A 20,776-nucleotide genomic window follows, 5' to 3' on the forward strand; every position below is an offset into this window, starting at 1 on the left:
AATTTCTAAGGATATCACCTTCTATGGTGTGCTCGTGTTTTTTATTTATTCTCTGAGTGTCGACATGTTTGTACTGAACGGTTAATAGCATGATCTTTTCTCCAAGGATGCTTTATTTAGCGCTGTTTAAAGCGTGATGTCCTAATCCCACATATTTGGACTTTGAGCTCTTTCTATCTTAACGTACAATAAATTACAATGAACTCTTTTCAGCAATCTTAGTTTCTGAATTGGTTTTAAACTGCCGGTATGAACGTTTCAAGTTTGTTAGCAACTTTCAAAATTTCGTTCTTTGTTCTTTTAGTTAAAGGTAATTTTGAAAAATGTTACACATTGTGTTTTTCTTTGTGTGAAGTTAAAGATAATTAAACACAAATTTATTTTTCCTTGTTTCTCTACTTTGCATGGTCATTTTTCACGCCCGACCTCTCTAATAAAATTAGCTATCATTTTAAGTGCTATAATAACGCTAATAATACCAAAGAAACTGAAAATAAAATCTGATTTTGTAAACTGGTCAACTCAAAACTTGCAGAGCAATTGACATCTTAAGAAATTAAGAAAAATCGAAATTCAAATTTTTTTTTTTAAATACCTCCATTTGCACCAATTCAGTTTTTAGTTGTAGAGTGCAAAAAAAAAAAAAAAAAAGGAGAAAATACAGCAAAAGGTAAGGAAAAGAATACGGAACCAAGTAGCTTAAGAAGGCGTGGCTTTCCTTTAAAGGTCTAGCTGTCCTTAGGGATCAACAACCTCTTATTATTGGTAGTTTTAAGGGGAAAGGGCTGTCAGATTTAGCTAGTCCGTTTTGCCTGTTTCTTATGGTTCAACGTGGCAAAATTACAACCCAAAAGGCAAAATTACAACCTACTTAACTTACAACCCTTGCCCTGAGCGCAGTGGGGGGGGGGGGAGCGTCCTCCTCAAAACATAATTTCTATCTGGAAATCAACTACTTTCAACAAAATGGCTATCTCAAAATTTTGATTGGATGTGTTTGGGGAAATGGTGGGCGTGGAAGGAGTGTTAGTTGCCTTCCAATATCTTACGACTTTTAAAAAGGGCACTAGCCATTTCAATTTCCAATCGAATGAGCTCTTTTTTAAGTCTCTACGACAACACTTTCTATAAAAACCTTATATGCCCCAAGGGCATAACTTATAACCCTTGCCCAGTGGGCTGTAGGGGATGGTCATCCTCAAAGACCTAATATCCAAAACTTTTAAATATGGTGAACAAAAGGGCTATTTCAGAAATTTTCATTGGATGTGTTTGGGGAAAAGGTGGACGAGAGAGGGTGGTTAGTTGCCCTCCAATCGCTTTTGACTATTAAAAAGGGCTTTAGTCCTTTAATTTCCAATCGAATGAGCCCTTTTTGAAGTTTCTACCACAAAGCTTCCTATTAAAACCTTATATGCCCCCAGGTCATAACTTACCACCCTTGCCCTGAGGGCTGTGGGGGGAATGTCCTCCTCAAAAGCAAAATTTCTATTTGGAAATCAACTACGTTGAACAAAATGACTATCTCAAAATTTTGATTGGATGTGTTTGGGGAAATAGTGGGCATAGAAGGGGTGTTAGTTGCTTTCCAGTCACTTTCGACTCTTAATAAGGGCGCTAGCCATTTCAATTTCCAATCGAATGAGCTCTTTTTAAAGTCTCTACGACAACGCTTTCTATAAAAACCTTATATGCCCACAGGGCATAACTTACAACCCTTACCCTGAGGGCTGTGTATGTATGGGGGGGGGTGATCATCCTTAGATACATATTTTCCAGAACTTTCAACTACGTTGAAAAAAATGGCTATCTCAAAATTTTGATTGGATGTGTTAGGGGAAATGGTGGGCGTGAAAGGGGTGTTAGATGCATTCCAATCACCTTCGACTATTAAAAAGGACACTAACCATTCCACTTTCCAATCGAATGAGCCCTTTTTCAAGTTTATACGACAACTCCTTCGATACGAAGTGCCCTGGTCTAAAGGTAAAAAATAATACATTGTGCCAACATCGTTCTTTACTTAGGCAAATTTATAACTTAGGCAAATACAACGTGGCAAATTTACAACCCTAAAAAAGTAGGTTGTAAGTTACATTTATTGACATCAAAATTCCGTTTTTAAAAGTGTCGATTACTATTGAGCCTTATCGCTTGTTTTTTTATTGTTTTTTTTTATTACGTATACGTTATTAAGTATATGAGGGGGTTCTCCCTTTAGTCAATACCACGCTCTTAACGTTAAAAGTTAAAAAAATTTTTGATTCACAAACCCCTGAATCACAAAGGCCGTTTAATTAGAATAGATAGCTCTTTTGAAAGCACTAAAAAAACTGTAGCGTAAAGAGCGAGGTATTGATTTGGGGGAGAACCCCCTCACATACTTTATAATTTCTTTTCGCTTTATGTTCTAATATTCCTTCTTACATTTCAGTTGAATTGTAATTATTCCGTATATGAACGGGGCTGTCCCCTACTCAACGCCTCGCTCTTTACGCTAAATTTTTTTATTGTTTTAAAAAATAAAGTTGTGAGACAGAGTCAAACTTTAGCGTAAAGAGCGAGGCGTTGAGGAGGGGACAGCCCCAAACCCCTGAATCACAAAGGCTATTTAATTAGAATAGATAGCTCTTTTGAAAGCACTAAAAAAAACTGTAGCGTAAAGAGCGAGGTATTGACTTAGGAGAGAACCCCCTCACATACGTTATAATTTCTGTTCGTTTTAAGTTCTAATATTCCTTCTTACATTTCAGTTGAAATGTAATTATTCCGTATATGAAAAGGGCTGTCCCCTCCTCAACGCCTTGCTCTTTACGCTAAAGTTTTTTATTGTTTTAAAAAATAAAGTTGTGAGACAGAGTTAAACTTTAGCGTAATGAGCGAGGCACTGAGGAGGGGACAGCCCCTTTCATATATGGAATAATTTCTGTTCGGGTTAAGTTTTAATGTCGCTCCTTACTTTCAGTTTAAAAAACTTGTTTTTTTTATTTAATTTATTATCGTTTTTTAGTTAATGCAGCTTTTATTTGAATACAAATTTTACTTTTCTTTTGCTAAATGGATTTCTTTAAAAATTAACATTTTCATTAAAATTCTTTCACTTGTAGGGGATGTTTCCCCCCTCTTTAAAAAATCGAGTAAATTTTCTCAGGCTCGTAGCCTGTGATGACTAATACTAAACTTAATAAAATTTATATATTTAGAATCAGTATTATAAACACATTCTTTTGATTCATTTATTGACATAAAAATTCCGTTTTTAAAAGTTTCGATTACTATTGAGCTGTATCGATTGTTTTTTTATTGTTTTTTTTTTATTACTTATATGTTATTACGTATATAAGGGGGTTCTCCCCTTAGTCAATACCAAGGTTTTTACGTTAAAAGTTAAAACAAATTTTTATTCACAAACCCCTGAATCACAAAGGCTGTTTAATTAGAATAGATAGCTCTTTTGAAAGCACTAAAAAAAAAACTGTAGCGTAAAGAGCGAGGTATTGACTTGGGGGAGAACCTCCTCACATGCGTTATAATTTCTGTTGGTTTTAAGTTCTAATATTCCTTCTTACATTTCAGTTGAAAAAACTTGTTTTTTTTATTTAATTTCTGCTCGTTTTTTTAAATAAAGCTTGGAAATCCGGCGCCCCCTTCATAGAAATGTCCCTTACCCCAACGAAACATCCTCTACGGACATATTCTCCAGAGTAACCCCTCCTCTAGCCCCCCTCCAGAAAAAATCCTTCCTGAAAATGGTTGTATACTTCCCAATAACCAATAAATAATGCTGGCAAGTCCGGCGCCCCCTTCATGGCAATTTCCCTTCCCCCATGAAAACTTCCTTCATGAACAGATCCTCCAACATAACCACCGACCCACCCTTCCCTCCCACTACCAGAAAAAAAGCTCCTGAAAACTTCTGTATACTTCCCAATAACCAATACTATATGTTAACATTGGGTAAAGTTTATAACTTTTAGCCCTCCTTCTGGGAGCTTCGGGGGATTAAGTCATCTTAAATGACATAGTTATCATATTTTCAACCATGCTGAACAAAATGGCTATCTCAAAATTTTGATCGGGTGACTTTGGGAAAAAAATAAGCGTGGGAGGGGGCCTAGTTGCCCTCCATTTTTTTTGGTTACTTAAAAAGGGCACTAGAACTTTTATTTTCCGTTCTAATGAGCACACCCACGATATTCTATGGCCCCTGGGTCGATGCTATCACCCCTGGGGAAAAAAACAACAAACAAACACGTACCCGTGATCTTTCTTCTGGCAAAAAATGCAAAATTCCACATTTTTGCAGATAAGAGCTTAAAACCTCTACAGTAGGGTTCTCTGATACGCTGAATATGATGGTGTGATTTTCATTAAGGTTCTATAACATTTAGAGGGTCTTTCCCCCTTTTTTTGAAAATCAGCCAAATTTTCTCAGGCGCGTAACTTTTGATGGGTAGCACTAAACTTGATGAAAGTTATATGTTTGAAATTAGCATTGAAATCTGATTCTTTTGATATATCTATTAGTATCAAAAACCCGTTTTCTAGAGTTTCAGTTACCATTGAGCCGGGTTGCTCCTTACTTACAGTTCGTTACCACGAACTGTTTGATTAAATTATAGTTCCTTCCCTTTAAAATCCACCTGTTCTTGAAAAATTTCCATCAAATCCTTATTTTTAAGTCTATTAATGTTATACCTATTTAGTAAGTTGTTACCTTTCATAGATTTCAACTTTAACTTAGCTCAGAATACTGCTTGATTTGTAAAATAACATACTACTAGATTTTACACGTCTTTAGCAACAAGTTGGTCGTATTATCATTATGCAAATATCATGCTAACGTATGGGCCATTTTGTGACTAAATACAGTGCTGGTTATAACTATATTATCAAACCTGCACAAATACTGGACATACAAAATTGTAGCAGTCTGTTAACATAAACTACTTTCCTTCCCAATACCAATTCTGCCTATACATTAATTCCATCCATACATATTTGTTCTGAGAAGGGGATTAAAAGTCCCTAACACAAATACGAATTGATATAACTGATAACTTTCATACGTTAGTCATAAAGTGTTCGATATTTATAATTAACAACTTCAATAAAACTTAGATGCTTCCTTGCTGATCTTGAATCCTGCTCCCTGCCTATATAGTCCATCGTCTCAACCTAAGCTAATCCTATTTCACCTAATTTCATAGTTCATAGCAGTGGGAGATAAGTCCCCGAAACTAATAACAAGTACGGTTCAAAATGTCTAAATTTGTCTGTCGAAATGTTAGAAGGATGGTCGTCTTTCAACCCCCTAACGTTCCATGCCATCATCGTCATATTAGTCAGTGCAGCGAAAACGTAAGAATGAGAAAAAAAGTACAGAAAGATAAGAAAGCGGTACAGCTGGTGCAGATAAAGGACCACATTTTTGTTTACTGACAATAAAACCCTTCATGCCTCACGGAAAAAGGAATCTGGTTTTTCAAGCTCGGTGAACTTAGCCAAGTGAGTACAACTATGGTTTGATGGTAATTCCCAGAGTCGTCCTTAGCTACCTGACATTAAGCCTTCAAAATTCCCTACCTGGGGACCACTATTCTTCTTAATGAAAACCTATCTTTTACACACTGTATAGACTTAATTAAAAAAAGGTATGCAAAAGCTTCGGCATTCTAAGAAAGCGGCATTCATGGAGAACATATTTTCCCACTCGAAAAGTTAGAAATTTTTCCAAGATTCGATTCTGAGATTCCTGTTTCACTGTATAATTCAATCGTCCGTCTCTTATTGCCCTGTTTCCAAGAGGGAATTTTTTTTCGGAAAAAATTTAAGATAAAGCAGCAAGTATGTCTATTTTCTTCGTCTTTGCTAAGAGTACTGTTGATTTACACCAAAATCAAATGTTCGGAATAAGTGTAAGAACTTGTTTGAAACGGGGATAGTGTTTTCAGAATCCTTAATTGAGGGACACCCACTTTCATATTGTGTCCAAAACCTGGCGGAAGTTTGACAAGTGTGGCGGAACTGTGCGGCAAAAGTGGCCTTCTGGGATGTAAAGAATGTGGCGGGAAGTGATCGCGCTTGTAAAGAATAGGCATATATCCTAGGTGGGATTTTACTGGGTTCTGATAGAAGGATAACATTCAATAAAGGTCGATGAGACTTTCAGGAATCACTCTACGACTCAACTTGAGTGTCACTACGACTGGGCAAATACTTGTGAGGTATGACACGTCGGTGTGATGCACTGTGTCTGCGCTGCAATCGAGTTACGCTTGCACTGGGTAGAAGTCATTCACATCTACATGAAAAACATTCCACATTGGAAACATTGCACATATTTTTTTCCCCTTTATTTTTTTAAATTTTCAAAAAATTAAGTCTACTTTCATTCCTTCAACAATACGCTTTTCCTTTAAATTCATCAGAACTTCCTATAATAAATTTCCTATTTAATTAGGAATTAACTTCTTCAACTATTTGAACAATGACCTAACTTAGGTCGGTTGGTCGACAGAAGATAAGGATATATTTGGTGATTCTTATAGCCCAGTTAAAGAATTTGAGCACTCACTGAATATATAACAGACCTACAGCTACAAGTATTAGAAATTAAAAGATAAATTAATTTGGCAATATATATATATATATATATATATATATATATATATATATATATATATATATATATACATACACACACACACATATATATATATATAATATATATATATATATATATATATATATATATATAAAACATACACACACATATATATATATAGTCGACTCTCGCTAACTTGAAATTAACGGGACCAGGATTCGACTAACGTATAGTTCGACGTATGCATAGTTCGAGCTATAGAGGTCATTGTACATCAAATTCAATTTATAAAGATAACGAGTTACAGAGGTACAAAATCGCTAAATTTATTCCCTACAGCCACTAAAAGGTTAAGAATAACTTTATTAGTGTTTTAGAGACTTAACATATGAAGATTTTACTTTGAAATGTCAAGATTTGACTTTCAAGTTTCAATAATAAATTTAGTTTGGTAGGAAATAGACACCTGAACATTTACAGAATCTGATACAAAAATATGTTGAACAAAATTACTGTATATCAAAATTTACACGTTGCAACCTGCAGGGTCTCGACTAATAGAGGTCCCTTTGAAAAAACTTTGGTAAACTTTGACTTGTGGAGCTAAAATAAAAATTAAATGACAACTTAAGTACTGAATTTCCAGTCATAGAGGTAATTTTTGGGCCACTTCAACTTACAGACAAAATGTAACCCCAGAATTATTTCGAGTTATGCAAGGTTTTTCTTCGACTTAGACATATGTTTCCAAGGGGATTGAAAATAATTTGAGATATCGAGGATTTTGAGTTATCAATGTTCGAGTTGTCGAGAACCAACTGTATAAGAAAAATGAATAGATTTGTACCTTAAGAGCAGTCATGGCCTCGTTTTGTTGTTTTCTTGTCCCTTCCAGAGCTTTAGCTTCAGTGAAAGCAGTTGATAAGCTCAAAACCATTGTTCTAGCACTATTGACTTTGTTATTTTCTCGAGTTTTGCTTAAAGTCATCTTGACTATGTCACCATACTGATCATAAAACTAGAAAAACGAAAATAGAGTTGGTGGCGTCAATTCACGAAAATTAGGACGGGGGGGGGGGTAAGTATTTTGTCATAATTTATGGAGGGGGCAATTTTGTTGTTAATTTCAACATTTTCAATGAAAACACTAGAAAAAGAACATTTTTCACTGAAAATACCAAATAGGTCATTTCAGAACCTAGAAGACAGGAGACAAAAGATTTAGTGGGGGAGGGGGAATATAAAGAGGCACAGGCACCCAACCACTCCCTCTAAAGTGACGCCGCTGGAACCAGAGCTATTCGACGGCTCTGTTTTCTCGTTCAAGTGTGATGGCTTAGGTTAATTAAAACCCTGATCATCAAAATTATGTCAATCTCACATGTTAACTTTGCGATGTATCCAGCCAAAAGTGATCTCCCAGAGTAGAAAACGTTGGGCGTATCTCTTTTTGTTGTAGGGAGACGGTTGTAGCGCTATTACTTAAAAAAAGAAGAAAAAGGACAATTTCTACGTCTAGTTCGCCATATTTATTTACTTCTAACACTTTAAAGAAGTAATAATCGTTATTATCAAGCAATTTGATATCTAATCCTCCTATCCAGGAGGAGAGTCCCATAGCCGTTGTACTTTAGAACCTGTTAGTAAAGGATGTATTACAGTGTGTGGCAATATTATATTCACTTAAAAAGAGTTTTTTTTTTACTTAAATGTAAAAAAGGGTGTAAAAAAAGGTGGTAATATCCTTCTCCCACTGGTATAACCAAATAAAAACACAAGAAAAAGACAAATTTTACTTTACATGAAAAAATGGGGTATGAGGGAATTTCGAGTGAGAGAATAAAATTCCAGGTGAAGAAAGGACATTAAGCTGTAAGCCTTTTTGGCTAAAAAGCACTGAATTATTAGGATTTGTAAAGTGTAATGGGGTAACTATTCAATAGACTTAAAAGAATTTAAAAGCCTTGGAAAGGATATTTAATTATGTATGCACTAGTAGTCAAAACTGTTAAAATTGGACTGAGAACATAATACATTTTAAATGATTTAATTTTTTTGACTTTATTAAACAATGAATTATTAAGGCCTATGGAAAAAAATATTAGTATATGTTTATTAAACTGACAATCCCCGATCATTTATGTGTTTTCAGTAAAGTACAAATTATGTTCTTGTCTTGGGCAGGCATGGGGGTTGTCAGGTCTACTCATGTGAATAATCTACGTGAATTGGAGAGGATGTGATCACCGTATGACCTTTTTTATGCACTAATGGTTAAAATTGACCTTGTAATTGAAAATTGAGCACTTTGCAATTGAACATTTAAGTAAGTTTCCTCTTTTAATTCTAAATTTCCTTCGAACACATTTTAAGACCTTATCTCAGCTGTCAAATTTGAAGACTGTGACTCAAGGATAAGCAACTATCATCGTGTTTGGCCCCATCCAAGAATCATACCGTATAATATATATATATATATATATATATATATTTTATTGATCTGATTGAAAATTCCGGCCATGAAGGCATTTTAATTAGTTATGAAACCAAGGGAACCTCACACTGGAAATAAAAACGGTTCCATTGATTCTCAACACCCTAATTTTCCTCAACCGTTCAGGAATAAATATAAATATATATGAAACTCCTACCCTGCATTCACTGGTACTTTTGAGCAATCCGGGTTAGTTTTTTTTTATGTACTATGAAAAAAAAACACACACCTCCAAATCAAAGTTGTTTTTAGTAAAACGCAAAGCACGTCCAGGTCTTTAGAAACGTTAGGGGAGATTATCCCTACCCCTGTTTGTGGTAGTTCCTGTTTGATTTCAGTTTAATTTGATTACTTATATATTGTAATTTTTCATCGATTCGCAATTTTCCGGCAATCAAAAACGATTTAGTGCAACACGAAATGAAAGAGTCCGGCGAAGAACAAATAAACAAAAAAAAATAATTTTTTTTCTAGGAAATTACTTCAAGGAAAAGTTACATTTAGAACACATCTTTAGACTAAATACACTTAGATCTGACTATTTAACGGGAAAACGCGACCATTATGTTGTTGATTATGATTTTCTCTATGCTAAGATCCAGTATTAAAAATAGAACTAATGACATCTCGTGTTTGTAACAATCTTTAAAATAATTTTCAAGTAATATTTTTCTCCAACTAATCCCAATTCCTTTACAGCTAGATATGTCCTTGACGGGTCAAGAATACAGCTAATAGTCAACAAAAAACAATACAAAGCATCAGGAAATGAAAAATAATCCAAAAATAAATTATTTAGGGCTACATCTGGGACCATTAGGAAGACGGTAATGTCCATTTGCAGGGTACCAAAAATTGTATTTGGAAAGGGCATCAATCGGGGGATCTAATAGTACTAGGCTTTTTTATTATAGTGTTTTCTTCTTAAGAGCCACCCTCCTTCACTGTTACGAAATCTACTTATGCAATTCCTAAAGGCGTTTAGCTTCAATCCCTGAAGTTTCACCTTAATACTCTTAGCCTCTTTGAACACACCCAGGATCAAATATTCCTCCCCTTCCCCAATAATTTAACGAACGACAATGATCTCTTTAATAGATTTTGATACAACGTTCTACGAGTATATACACGTACATAAAGAATATATTCAAGCTCTTGGCTACTTTATTTTCAAGAACTATTCCAGTTTAGTTTTCTTATTTGATATGGAGAACATTTAAAGAGAATTCTTTTAACATCTCTTACGGTTCTTTCATACTGAATATATATATTACACAAATGAAAAACCCTTCAGCTTTTCTTTAGCTGGACCCTAGTGAAGAACGATCCATGCGGAGTCAATCAAAAATGACATCACACCATAGAGAAAAGCAACTTTCGAAATTCTCATAAATTTGTTTCCGACTATTGAGACAAATCAAGATAATAGTTACATACCTAATAGTTAGTCGTACCTATATAATAGCATAATAAGCGGGTCCGGAGGGCAACGGGGTACCCCAGGGACCTGTCCCTGTCATTAATGGACTACTTGTTTAAATCGGCCCTTAAATCTGTCCCATGGCCCTTCCCTACAGGTGACCTTGAATGCAGTGGAAGGTTGATCATAAAATCCATTCAAAGAAGGTCGATCTTGACAACTACTTTAGGGTAAAGAATATAAATAGTAATACCTTTAGATAGTTCTTAAAAACATCACTGGCTGATTTACTTGGAAACATATTGTAGACTATGAGCTTGCAAAAACTAGACAGGAAGTTTCTTCTTTTATGTAACTCTTCAATACGCGCGTGATCATCCAGTCTCTCTAGAGGAAAGAGTGAAAGTATTACAAATTAGAAACAATAATGTTTAGCGCACATAAAAATAATAATCCAAGTGATGGTTGACTCACATATAAAATACATGTACAGGGAGTCAGTGAAGGGCTTTGTCTAAATGAAGAAAATTGCTTTTTCACCAAAACCTTACTTTTTCAGGCTTTCGACACTGATCCCCCCAGACAGGGGATCAGCGTCGATTAAAAGTGTGATTCTCAGATGGTTCAGAATCACATTCTTGTGATTCTCACCATTACTTTTGACCATTGTGATTTTCAAAATATTTTTCTCAGGGGGATAGAAAAGGTGTATCTTTAGGATGCTATTTTTTAATTTAACGAGGGGCTCCTTCAGACCAATCGCAAGGGGAGGGGAGATTCCTCCTTCCTTGTGAAACTGTGTAGAATACTCTAACCTTTTAAGAAAACTATCCAACCAAAAGTTTGGTGCTATCTGTTAATTACGATCTGTTTCATGGTAATTTTAAGGCAAATAATTTACATTACAAACTTCAATACCTACAACCAATGTTGAAGACTCACCACACAATATAGACTCACCACACAATATATATATATATATATATATATATATACTCTCTTTAAGCTTATATATAACTAATCTCTTTAAACTTGCCTAGGCCTAGCACGTGGCAGGCTTGTATATACTTGAATCTCTAATCACGCATAAGCATAATCATTTCGTTATTTTTCAGTTTTAAGTCGTGAGGTCTCGAATCAGCAATTTCAATTAAATTAAGAGAGTCTGACGTACATTCATTTCCTCCTTCCTGTTAATGCATCATAGAATCAAGTCCTGTGGTGGTGCAGTGGGTTTGACCTCAGCTTGGTAATACAGGACCCAGAGACCGAACCCGGCTGTAATAACACAGTGCATGGCCAACGCAAGGACCTTAGTAGGCCAGAAGCGTCGTTAATATGATACAATACAACAATCCGATCAAAGAATCATCCATTTTACAGGATTTGTTTTTTTCTGGGATTCGCTGTGATTCTCACTGTTGCTTCTCTAATAATAGCAGATTTCACTAAAGATTCTATGTAATAATCCCTGCCACCTGTATCATAATCATAGGTTTCTTTGTCCAATATTTTCATTTGAAATTTGTTGTGTTGCCAGCCATTCCATGTTATCTATCCACAGATCTCGTTGCGCTTTATTTTCGAGTATAATTACCTCACACATTTTTCCATATCTTTTGCTTTACCTGTTAAGATTCATTCAATTTAATGTGTAATTTCGAATGACGTTATAGATACCAAAAAAACTTATTTCCCAGCTTTTCCCCGGTCGTTTTATTTCTGCTTCAATTGCGTTGTTATATAATTCAGTAACAAACAGGAATGTTATAATGCCTATGCCCCCTAAAACATCTAAATTACACATTGGCATAATTATCGTTCTGTTCTTTAGTTTCAAGTCATAGGGTGAAAAATCAGCAATTTCAGTTGAGTTCAAAAAAAAAAAAAATATGGCGTGAATTCAATTCCTCTTTTCTGTTTATCCTTTACAGACGCTAGAATATCAACCCATCTTTCCCAAGAAATTAAACAACCCTCCCCTTTCTAAGTGTTTTCAATTAGTGGCAAAAAAAAAACCAGTTAAGACTAATAAGTTAATAAAAACCCTATGTCAATGAAACTACTCCGCTGTGCAGCTTAGCTTGTCTGATCGAGTTAAGGACTTGCAGCATCAGCTTTATAACTACAAAAAGGTTTAAGAATTTCTAAACTTCACTAAGGTATTAAAGAAAGCTATTGTATTACTAAGATAGGATTTACAATTATACTATTCAATTAGAATTTCAAGTGAAATAAGGCATTTAAACCGCTGTTGAGATTACCATGTGGGCAAAGAATGTCGCCAATAGTTGTAGATATAAACTCAACAGAAAACTGATCTGGATGATTAGCGTCAATGTAATACTGTTATAGGGCTAATTTGTTTCATTCTGAATGTTCAATCTCACTCGAGCAGTTAAAATGTGAAAAAAAAGATGTATAAAGCTGCAAATAAGGTCAATGACTAATATTCCTCTGAGTGGAGTGGTTTTGAAAAAAATGAGATTAGACGACGTATCTTCAATCCTTGCCCCAGCAACTGGAACAGTAGAAAAAAATTATAAATCATTGTTTTGAAAAAAAAATATAAAAAAATCGTTGATAGTTTCGTTTTACCATTATCATATGTTTCAATATATATTTTTTTTACAACCAAGTCACGTCAAGTCAAATACTAACAATGAAGCTTACGCAACTTCCCACCTGATCAAACATATTCATAATAAGTTTTAAATAAGAGTTTCCGGAGATCGAGCAGTGATGGAATGACTAAGGGAAAATGACAACTCTCGTCTGAGGATGCCAGAGAGACCTTAAAAGCCTAGGATCTAGACAGATACATAAAAACAAAAAAAGTACAATACTTCCAATATATTATAGAAGTATACAACACAAAATTAAGGGACAACTAAGAGCAAGAACTTCAACTATAAAAAAAATCATTAGGAATTTCAGGGAGGAGGGGGTAGGCCCTTGGATGTGTCCAACCCCTGGATGTGTATTGAGTGATGTGAGCCACTTGATGTGTATTGAGTGATGTCTAGGGTGTGTAGCTCCTTTGTATAATAAAATATTAAAACACTTTTGACTTTTTCTTAGTTGGAATAGAAAACAACAGACAGTAGGGAATCAGTCAGCAAAATCATGCACATGACGAATCATACCCTAGACAAGCTACTTTTCAAAAAATACTTGCATTATATTGTCTTGCCAAAAGGTACGCGAGTTGCACCATCATGTATATGATGATTGAGTTTCGTCAGAATTTGCATTTCATTTCAATATTTCGGTCAGGGCCGGATATAGGGCGATTAGAGCGGTTAGGCCCAATTGAGCCCCGCATTGCCGTTAAAACGAACACAAAAATTGAGATTTCAAGCCAATTGCTTTTGATGATAATAGATAAGTTATTAATTATTCAAATAATTAAAAATATATTTATTTCAACTTTCTGCCCAGGGTTGCCAACCCTAGTGATTTATCATTCCACTCCACTCCTACTCTGTCTACTGAAAAGTCACTAGGACTTTCCGCTCCTAGTGACTCTTTCGTTAATTAACATAATTTTCTCATTACTTTCCGAAATTTTTGTCTCAATGATTTACAACCCCTCAAAAACCAGACAGAAATTGTTGAAATATAGACATTTCTTCCTATGTTTGTAGAAGCATCGTGTTCAGAACGTTATTAAATGTCATAAGATTCTCTTGTAAGTCGTGGTTTGGTAAAGAATATTATTTGAACATGTTTTGTTCAATTGAATTTGGATCATTGATAGAAAGAGAGTTGATTTGACCGTTGGATTGCGAGTAATTTTTTTTTAATTATTATTCTGTTTAACTTTAAAATTATAAGAGATTTTAAGGAGAAAAACGCCCTATTATACAAAGGGTATAATTAGGGACTATTATAAAATCAAAGCAGTGCCCCTATACAGAAAAGGGGGGAGTGCTCGTGGTAAATTTGGAGATATTTCCATTACTGAGCTACGAATTAGGTGAACATACCACTTGATACTTTTTTATACTCTTTCTGAGTATAATAGTGATTTTACTGGGAAGTTACATTTTAACCCATTTATGATCTTTCTTGATCTTTGGCTATAGAAAAGGGTAAAATATTGGTTTAAAACTTATTATTTCGGGTTACACCGGTAGATAGCAACCTAGTAAGAGACAATCACGTCCCTTTGTAAAAACTACAATAACCCACAACTCCTAAAAATAGAGTCAGATCAAAACAAGAAGTACGCTATTAGAACCGCCTTGTCTGAAACCTATTTAAAGAAAGCTTACCGTCTCTTGGCTTGAAGAACAAGGAAATTTTACTGGCTTGAGAATAAAGAAAAGTGTCCTAAATCGCGATATTCTGCATATACGGCATCTTTTTTTCTTTCTTTCTTGTTTTTCTCCTCAGCTAGCTAGGCACTGGAACATCGTACATAGTTGTTTAATGGCTCATTTTAAAGGAAATTGACGCGGTTAAAAACTTTTTATAATTAAAAATAAATAATTTTAAAAATAAAATCAATTTTTTACGAAAAACTGCATTTTTTATGTAAAAGATTGATCAATGCCGTCATAATCGTAGGTTGTAGCCAGATCGTCTCTTACTATTCCAATTAAGAAAAAGCCATAGGTTTTTTTCTTTTTTTAATTTCAAAGTATCCGGGTTGCAGCAGCAGCTAGAAACCTAGTAAGGGACGATCACGTCCCGTAGTTAAAAGTCAAATAGCCCATAACTCCAAAAACTAGAGTCAGATCAAAAAAGAAGTACACTATTAGAACCGCCTTTTCCAAAATCCCTTTAGAGGAAACTAACTGTCCCTTGGCTTGAATAATGAGAAAGGTTCATTAGCTTGAAAAACAAGAAAAGTGGCTCCAAGGACGATATTCTGCATCGACGGCATCTTTTACTTCGTTTTTTTTCCTCCTCAGCTAGACAGAATGTCTTAGAGTATTAGTTCTAAGTTCTGTTCTAAGTATTAGAAAGAGACTAATACTTAATGTTTTTACATAAAGTTTAATTAAGGATCGAGTTATTTTAGCTTCAACCAACAAAGAAGTTAGTAAAATAAATCCAGGTTGTAGTTTATATTAAAAGACGATCGTTAGAAGAACTATTACATAAAGTATCAATACAGCTTATTATTATTATACAAAGGATTGACATAGTTAATTATAAATAGGGATTATTTAAGTTTCATAGGTATCATGGCTGTAGAGATAGCTGAAACCTAGCAAAGAATTATAATAAAGAATGAACCCTAGCCTATACTAATTGAAATTTTTAACATAAAGAGCAACTTCAGAGATTGATAAATTATATTAAACCTACATAAAGGATCAAAAAAGTCCACTATAAATATGGATAATGTAAGTTTCAACTGTATCATGGTCGTAGATCCGGGTTGCAGCGTAGATAGCAACCTAGTAAGAGATGATGACGTCCCTTAATAAAAACTAAAATAACCCATAACTCCTAAAAATAGAGTCATATCAAAACAAGAAGTACACTATTATGACCGCCTTGTTCAAAATCCCTATATAGAAAACTTACTGTCTTTTGGCTTGAACAAGAATGGAATTATGTTGGCTTGAAAATTAAGAAAAGTGGCTAAAACCACGATATTCTGCATATAGGGCATCTTTTTTCTTTTTTCCCCCCTCAGAAAGCTGTGTAAGAAAAGTGGCTGAAACCACGACATCCTGCATATATATTTTTTTTTTCCTCAGATCGCTTGGCACTGGAACATCGTAGAGAGCTGTTTAAAGGCTCATTTTAAAGAAAATTGATGGAGTTAAAAACCTTTTGTAATTAAAAAAAAATTAGTTTTAAAATATAATCAATTTTTACGAAAAAATACATTTTTCATGTGCATGTACGTAGGTTGTAGCCAGGTTATTACTAGCTCATAGCAACTGAATAATATAAGAAACACAAAATGGATCGATATTGTTCATTATGGAAGTCTCATCAGATATAGCTGAATTCTAAAATTTTATTTAAAGGATCGGTAAAGTCAATTATAAATAGGGTTTTGAAAAAAAAAATCTGATTTGTCAATTGAAACTAGAATAATTCCTGAAAAATTTAACGGAATCGCTAAAGTTATTACGTAAACTGCAAAATTATCTATGGAATTTGAGAATAATTTTAATTTCAGCTAAAAAAATACCTTAAGGGGCGAAAGCAGTCCAAGTCGCTTGGCTATCTCTTCAATGTTAAAGAAATTTTGTTTGTTTAAAGAAACAGATATATTAGAGAACTTAAATTGTGGTTCACCTGATTTGGGAGACTAATGGCTATCATTTGTTCAGGTTCACTTTTTTTTCTTATACTCCCTCTGTTTTTTAAATGACTTTTTATACAAAAACTCTTTTGGCTTTGTTCAAGAAAACGATATTAACAACTGTAATAAATTTCATACTAGCTTGTAAATATTTTTGACCCAAACTATTTGTTCAGACAGTTTATGTTGATTTTACTCAATTAAAGGTTTTTTTTATCCTTTGTTTTTTTTCGCTGCAATCAATTTGGAGTTACGGAACCCTCAAGTTGAACAAGGGTTGTTTAATTTTTGGGTCAGTGTTGCAATTAACAGGCGCCGTGTCTACCACTAAACTTGGATAAACATGCCGTATCCGCTGTATGCCGTTGTTCAAAACCAATCGAAATATATCAAGGATTGAGCAAGTTCTATTCCAGAGATTGAAAAAATTTTTGAGTTATGGGAAAAAAGCGCATTAAAAGAGGACTTAATTTAACTAACGTGCAAAAGGGCAGGGAAAAGTTAAAAAAAAAATATACGTGAAACGTGGTAGACCAAGACTTCCAAAGTATTTGCTTGACTCGGAGGAAGTATCTCTGAAAGAGGAAACCATTATAGAACCACCGAGACTAAAAACAATAACAGGTGGCCGAAATTTAACTTCTGAAATCTTGAAGACTGCTCGTTGGATAGTCAATGTGCTTTATTTTCTGAAAAGCTACGAAGATCTTGTAATCAAACATATGTAAGTACGAACTTTTAATTTTATAGAAAAATAATATTGTTTTTCAGCCTGACCCCAAAGATGGTTACATTAACCACCCCCCCTCAAAAAAAAAAACAAAAAAAAAACAAAGAACTGTAGACGCTCAGAATAATTTAACGGTACTTATTAAGAAAGCGGTAAGCACAAGAGAAGTTTATTGCGAGAACAGATAGGCATTTTATTGAATGATGATTGGAGGCTGTATAAACATAGGTTAAATATTGAATATATTCTATGTTTTACCACCCCTATCCCCTACTTTGCAAATATATAGCCCAAATTTGTTTTTGAACTATTATATTTTCATCTTATTTTGTTTTATTTCATTAGGATTAACGAAACTTCACTTCTCTTGTACTTACCGCTTTCTTAACAAGTACCAATTTAATGTTTGTGCTGGAGTGTCATTTTATGGGTATTTTCCGTACTAGATTTGAAACTACTGTTTTTTAGTATTTTTACTGAGAAAAAAATTCGGTACTTGTACGATATCACCCTGAGAGTGGCGGATCCAGGGGGGAGGGGGTGTGTGCCCCCCCTAGCGTAGTCTAAAGTAGTGTAATTCACTCAATTAACTCAAGTTTGCGTTAATTAAACTTGCTGCTATCGCAATTTTATCGGATCAACCTCTTTTGCACCCCCCCTCAAATATTTTTATCGGAAGAACCTATTTTGCGCCCCCCAAAAAAATCCTGGATCCGCCCCTGAACCCTGACCTAATATTCCTCATCTAAGTGGAACCTGTTTCTCTGACGCTCAATCCAAATGAAATATACCTAAGTATGATAAAAATATAATACTTTAGAAACGAATTTGAGCTATATATTTGCTTATTAGGGGGGGGGGGGGTAAAGCATAACGGGTCGGAAAGCATAATTTGTTAGGTACAATTATTTTCCATATTATTAATTAATAATTGTTTTCTAACTTAACACTGTCCAAATACTTTACCAACACCCCTCCCCCTTAGGTGCAAATATATTGCCAAAATTATATATTTCCCATCTTGTCTCATGCTAAGCTGAAAGAAACGAGCGAAAAAAAATCGGTTCTACAATGTGTCAATGGATGAACACTTGAGTGGTCACGGCTATACCATACAAGTAGCCTACCTAAAATTCTCTTAAATCTTGAAAAAAATGTATGCGGGTATCTTATTTTCTTATTAAACATGGAGTTCTCACCCTTTCGGATGTTTTCGAAAATTGGTGCCCCTGCACTTGTGTGCAATTTACTTTTATTTATTTATTCATTGTTGGATTTAAGTTTGATGTGTGTCAGAGTAAAATGCATAAATAAAGACTTGGACTCACGGATGCCTTGATTTGCTGCAATAAATTTGCTTTATTTTTAGGTGGAATCCCAGTATGTGACATGCTTTAGAGGCTACCATTTGAGATATTCGCATGCTTCAACTAAGGGTGACCAAGATACAGCTTGGCAAAGGGATAGTTATCCGTACGAAACCAAAGAATCCATGTAACACTTCTTGGTTCCCGTAAATAAAACACAATATCGACTGTGTACCGCACTTCCTACCATTTGAAGCCAGGGATGATTGCAAGGACCCAAAAATCACATGAAAAAGTGCAGTGCCAATTTTGAAACCAAGAGCTCAAGCTATCGACCTTAAAATTTAGGAACAAGACTTTCTGCTACCCAAGAGGTTCTTGATCTGGTCGTTACCCATAATCTTATCCATTGTTCCTTTTACTTGCCTAATTTTTTTTATCAGTCCCTGCTCCCTTTAATCCAAGTCTGAACCTTTTCTAATCGCAGATGGAACAAAATTATCCTGAATATGTGGGGAACTACCTACCTTTTAAAGTACCGCTCTTTACGCTAAGGTTTATTAAGACTTGGGATGTTTTGGCATTAAAAACATCCTTCCCTCCGTAACTACAAAATAAATAGAGAACCCCATTTTAGAGTTTTAAGGAAATTTCTAGTCGTTTCTTATAAGTCGAAATGTATTGCAAACCAACCAAAAAGGGATGGGGGTATTACTTTTCGGGAGGTGTTTCACGGGGGGAGGGGTATTTTCCGAGGGGGGGGGTGCCTATACTAATTTCCGTTTTTACTCTGTGACAAATTTAATCTCATCCCATGAATTCCCCCCTCCCCAATGTCAAATTCTTAGCCAATGTCTTGTTTCAGGTGCCAAGACATACAACTTATCGCAAATATGATGTTCGACAGAGAGTTCAGGGCTGGATTACGTTCACGTTTCTTTTTCAAATGTGAATCGTGCAGTGAAGAGGTTACTTTACACACTGAAATGCCACCAGCACCGAAAAAGACATCGAAACCATCTCGCTAATCACACAGTTTGGAATCAGATTTACAGCCAGAAGAAAAGCAGACTGAAAAAAAGCAAAAAAGAACCAATTTTACTACAGAAAGAGTAGCCAAAAGACGAAAGGTCAGCACAGGGATAATAAACGTTAACAAAGAAGCAGTAGTTGGCGCAATAAGCACTGGTATGAGCCATGCCCAAATTCAGGAGCTTTTTTCTACAGTTGGTTTAAACTGTATGTCACAAAAAGTTTTTACAAAATATGAAATGGACATTGGTGAGAACTTGGAAAAAACACTTCATCAATATTTACTGAACAATGGCAAGATTGAGCGCAGAATGGCTATTAAAGCAGACGAAAAAACCGACATGCACGGTTCAGTGGAGACTGAACCGTGTTGTTTTATACTTGATGGTGGCTGGTGCACTAGAAGCTATGGCAATAGGTTTTCTGCTTTGTCTGGTTGTGGAGTCGTCATTAGATTTTATTTAAAAAAGCTTCTACATGTTGGGATTAGAAATAAATACTGTTGCATTTGTATGAAGCATCGAAGGAATGAAAACACTTTGCTTCCCGACCATACGTGCTTTATGAACTGGCAGGAACCGAGCACAGGTATGGATCTGATATTTTAGTCGAGGCATTTCCAATCGCTCCAACTATGCACTCTTTAAAATATGTTAAATTTATCGCTGATGGTGACTCTAGCACCCATGCAGAGCTTACAGCCAAAGTACCGTACGGTAGATATATCGAAAAAATTGAGTGTGCCAACCATGCATGTAAGTGCCTAAAAAAGAGGCTTTACATGAAGCAAAAAGAAAACCCCGAATGCAGGAGGCTTCTTAGTGGTTTAAAAATAAAGAAAATGTGCGACTTTGCAAGAAACGCAATTGCACGCACAACCAAAGAAGGGAAAGGGGGCAAAGACCTTGTAAA

The 20,776-nt window shown here is 35.0% G+C and overlaps 1 protein-coding gene across 2 annotated transcripts in view; it reads right to left on the bottom strand.

The window, feature by feature from the left end:
* SA1 (stromal antigen) overlaps positions 1 to 20,776 on the bottom strand; it is an 85,238-nt gene that overhangs the window by 6,740 nt on the left and 57,722 nt on the right. For both annotated transcript variants that reach the window (XM_089099502.1, XM_089099499.1), the window contains exons 14-15: positions 10,775 to 10,908; positions 7,455 to 7,625 (exon numbers count right to left, since the gene is read on the bottom strand). In XM_089099502.1, coding sequence (XP_088955628.1) covers positions 7,455 to 7,625; positions 10,775 to 10,908 — 305 coding nt within the window. The remainder of the gene's footprint in view (positions 1 to 7,454; positions 7,626 to 10,774; positions 10,909 to 20,776) is intronic.

The sequence above is a fragment of the Artemia sp. Qi Xiang Cuo genome, chromosome 13 (assembly GCF_049724085.1).
Source record: "Artemia sp. Qi Xiang Cuo chromosome 13, ASM4972408v1, whole genome shotgun sequence".
NCBI lineage: Eukaryota > Metazoa > Arthropoda > Branchiopoda > Anostraca > Artemiidae > Artemia > Artemia sp. Qi Xiang Cuo.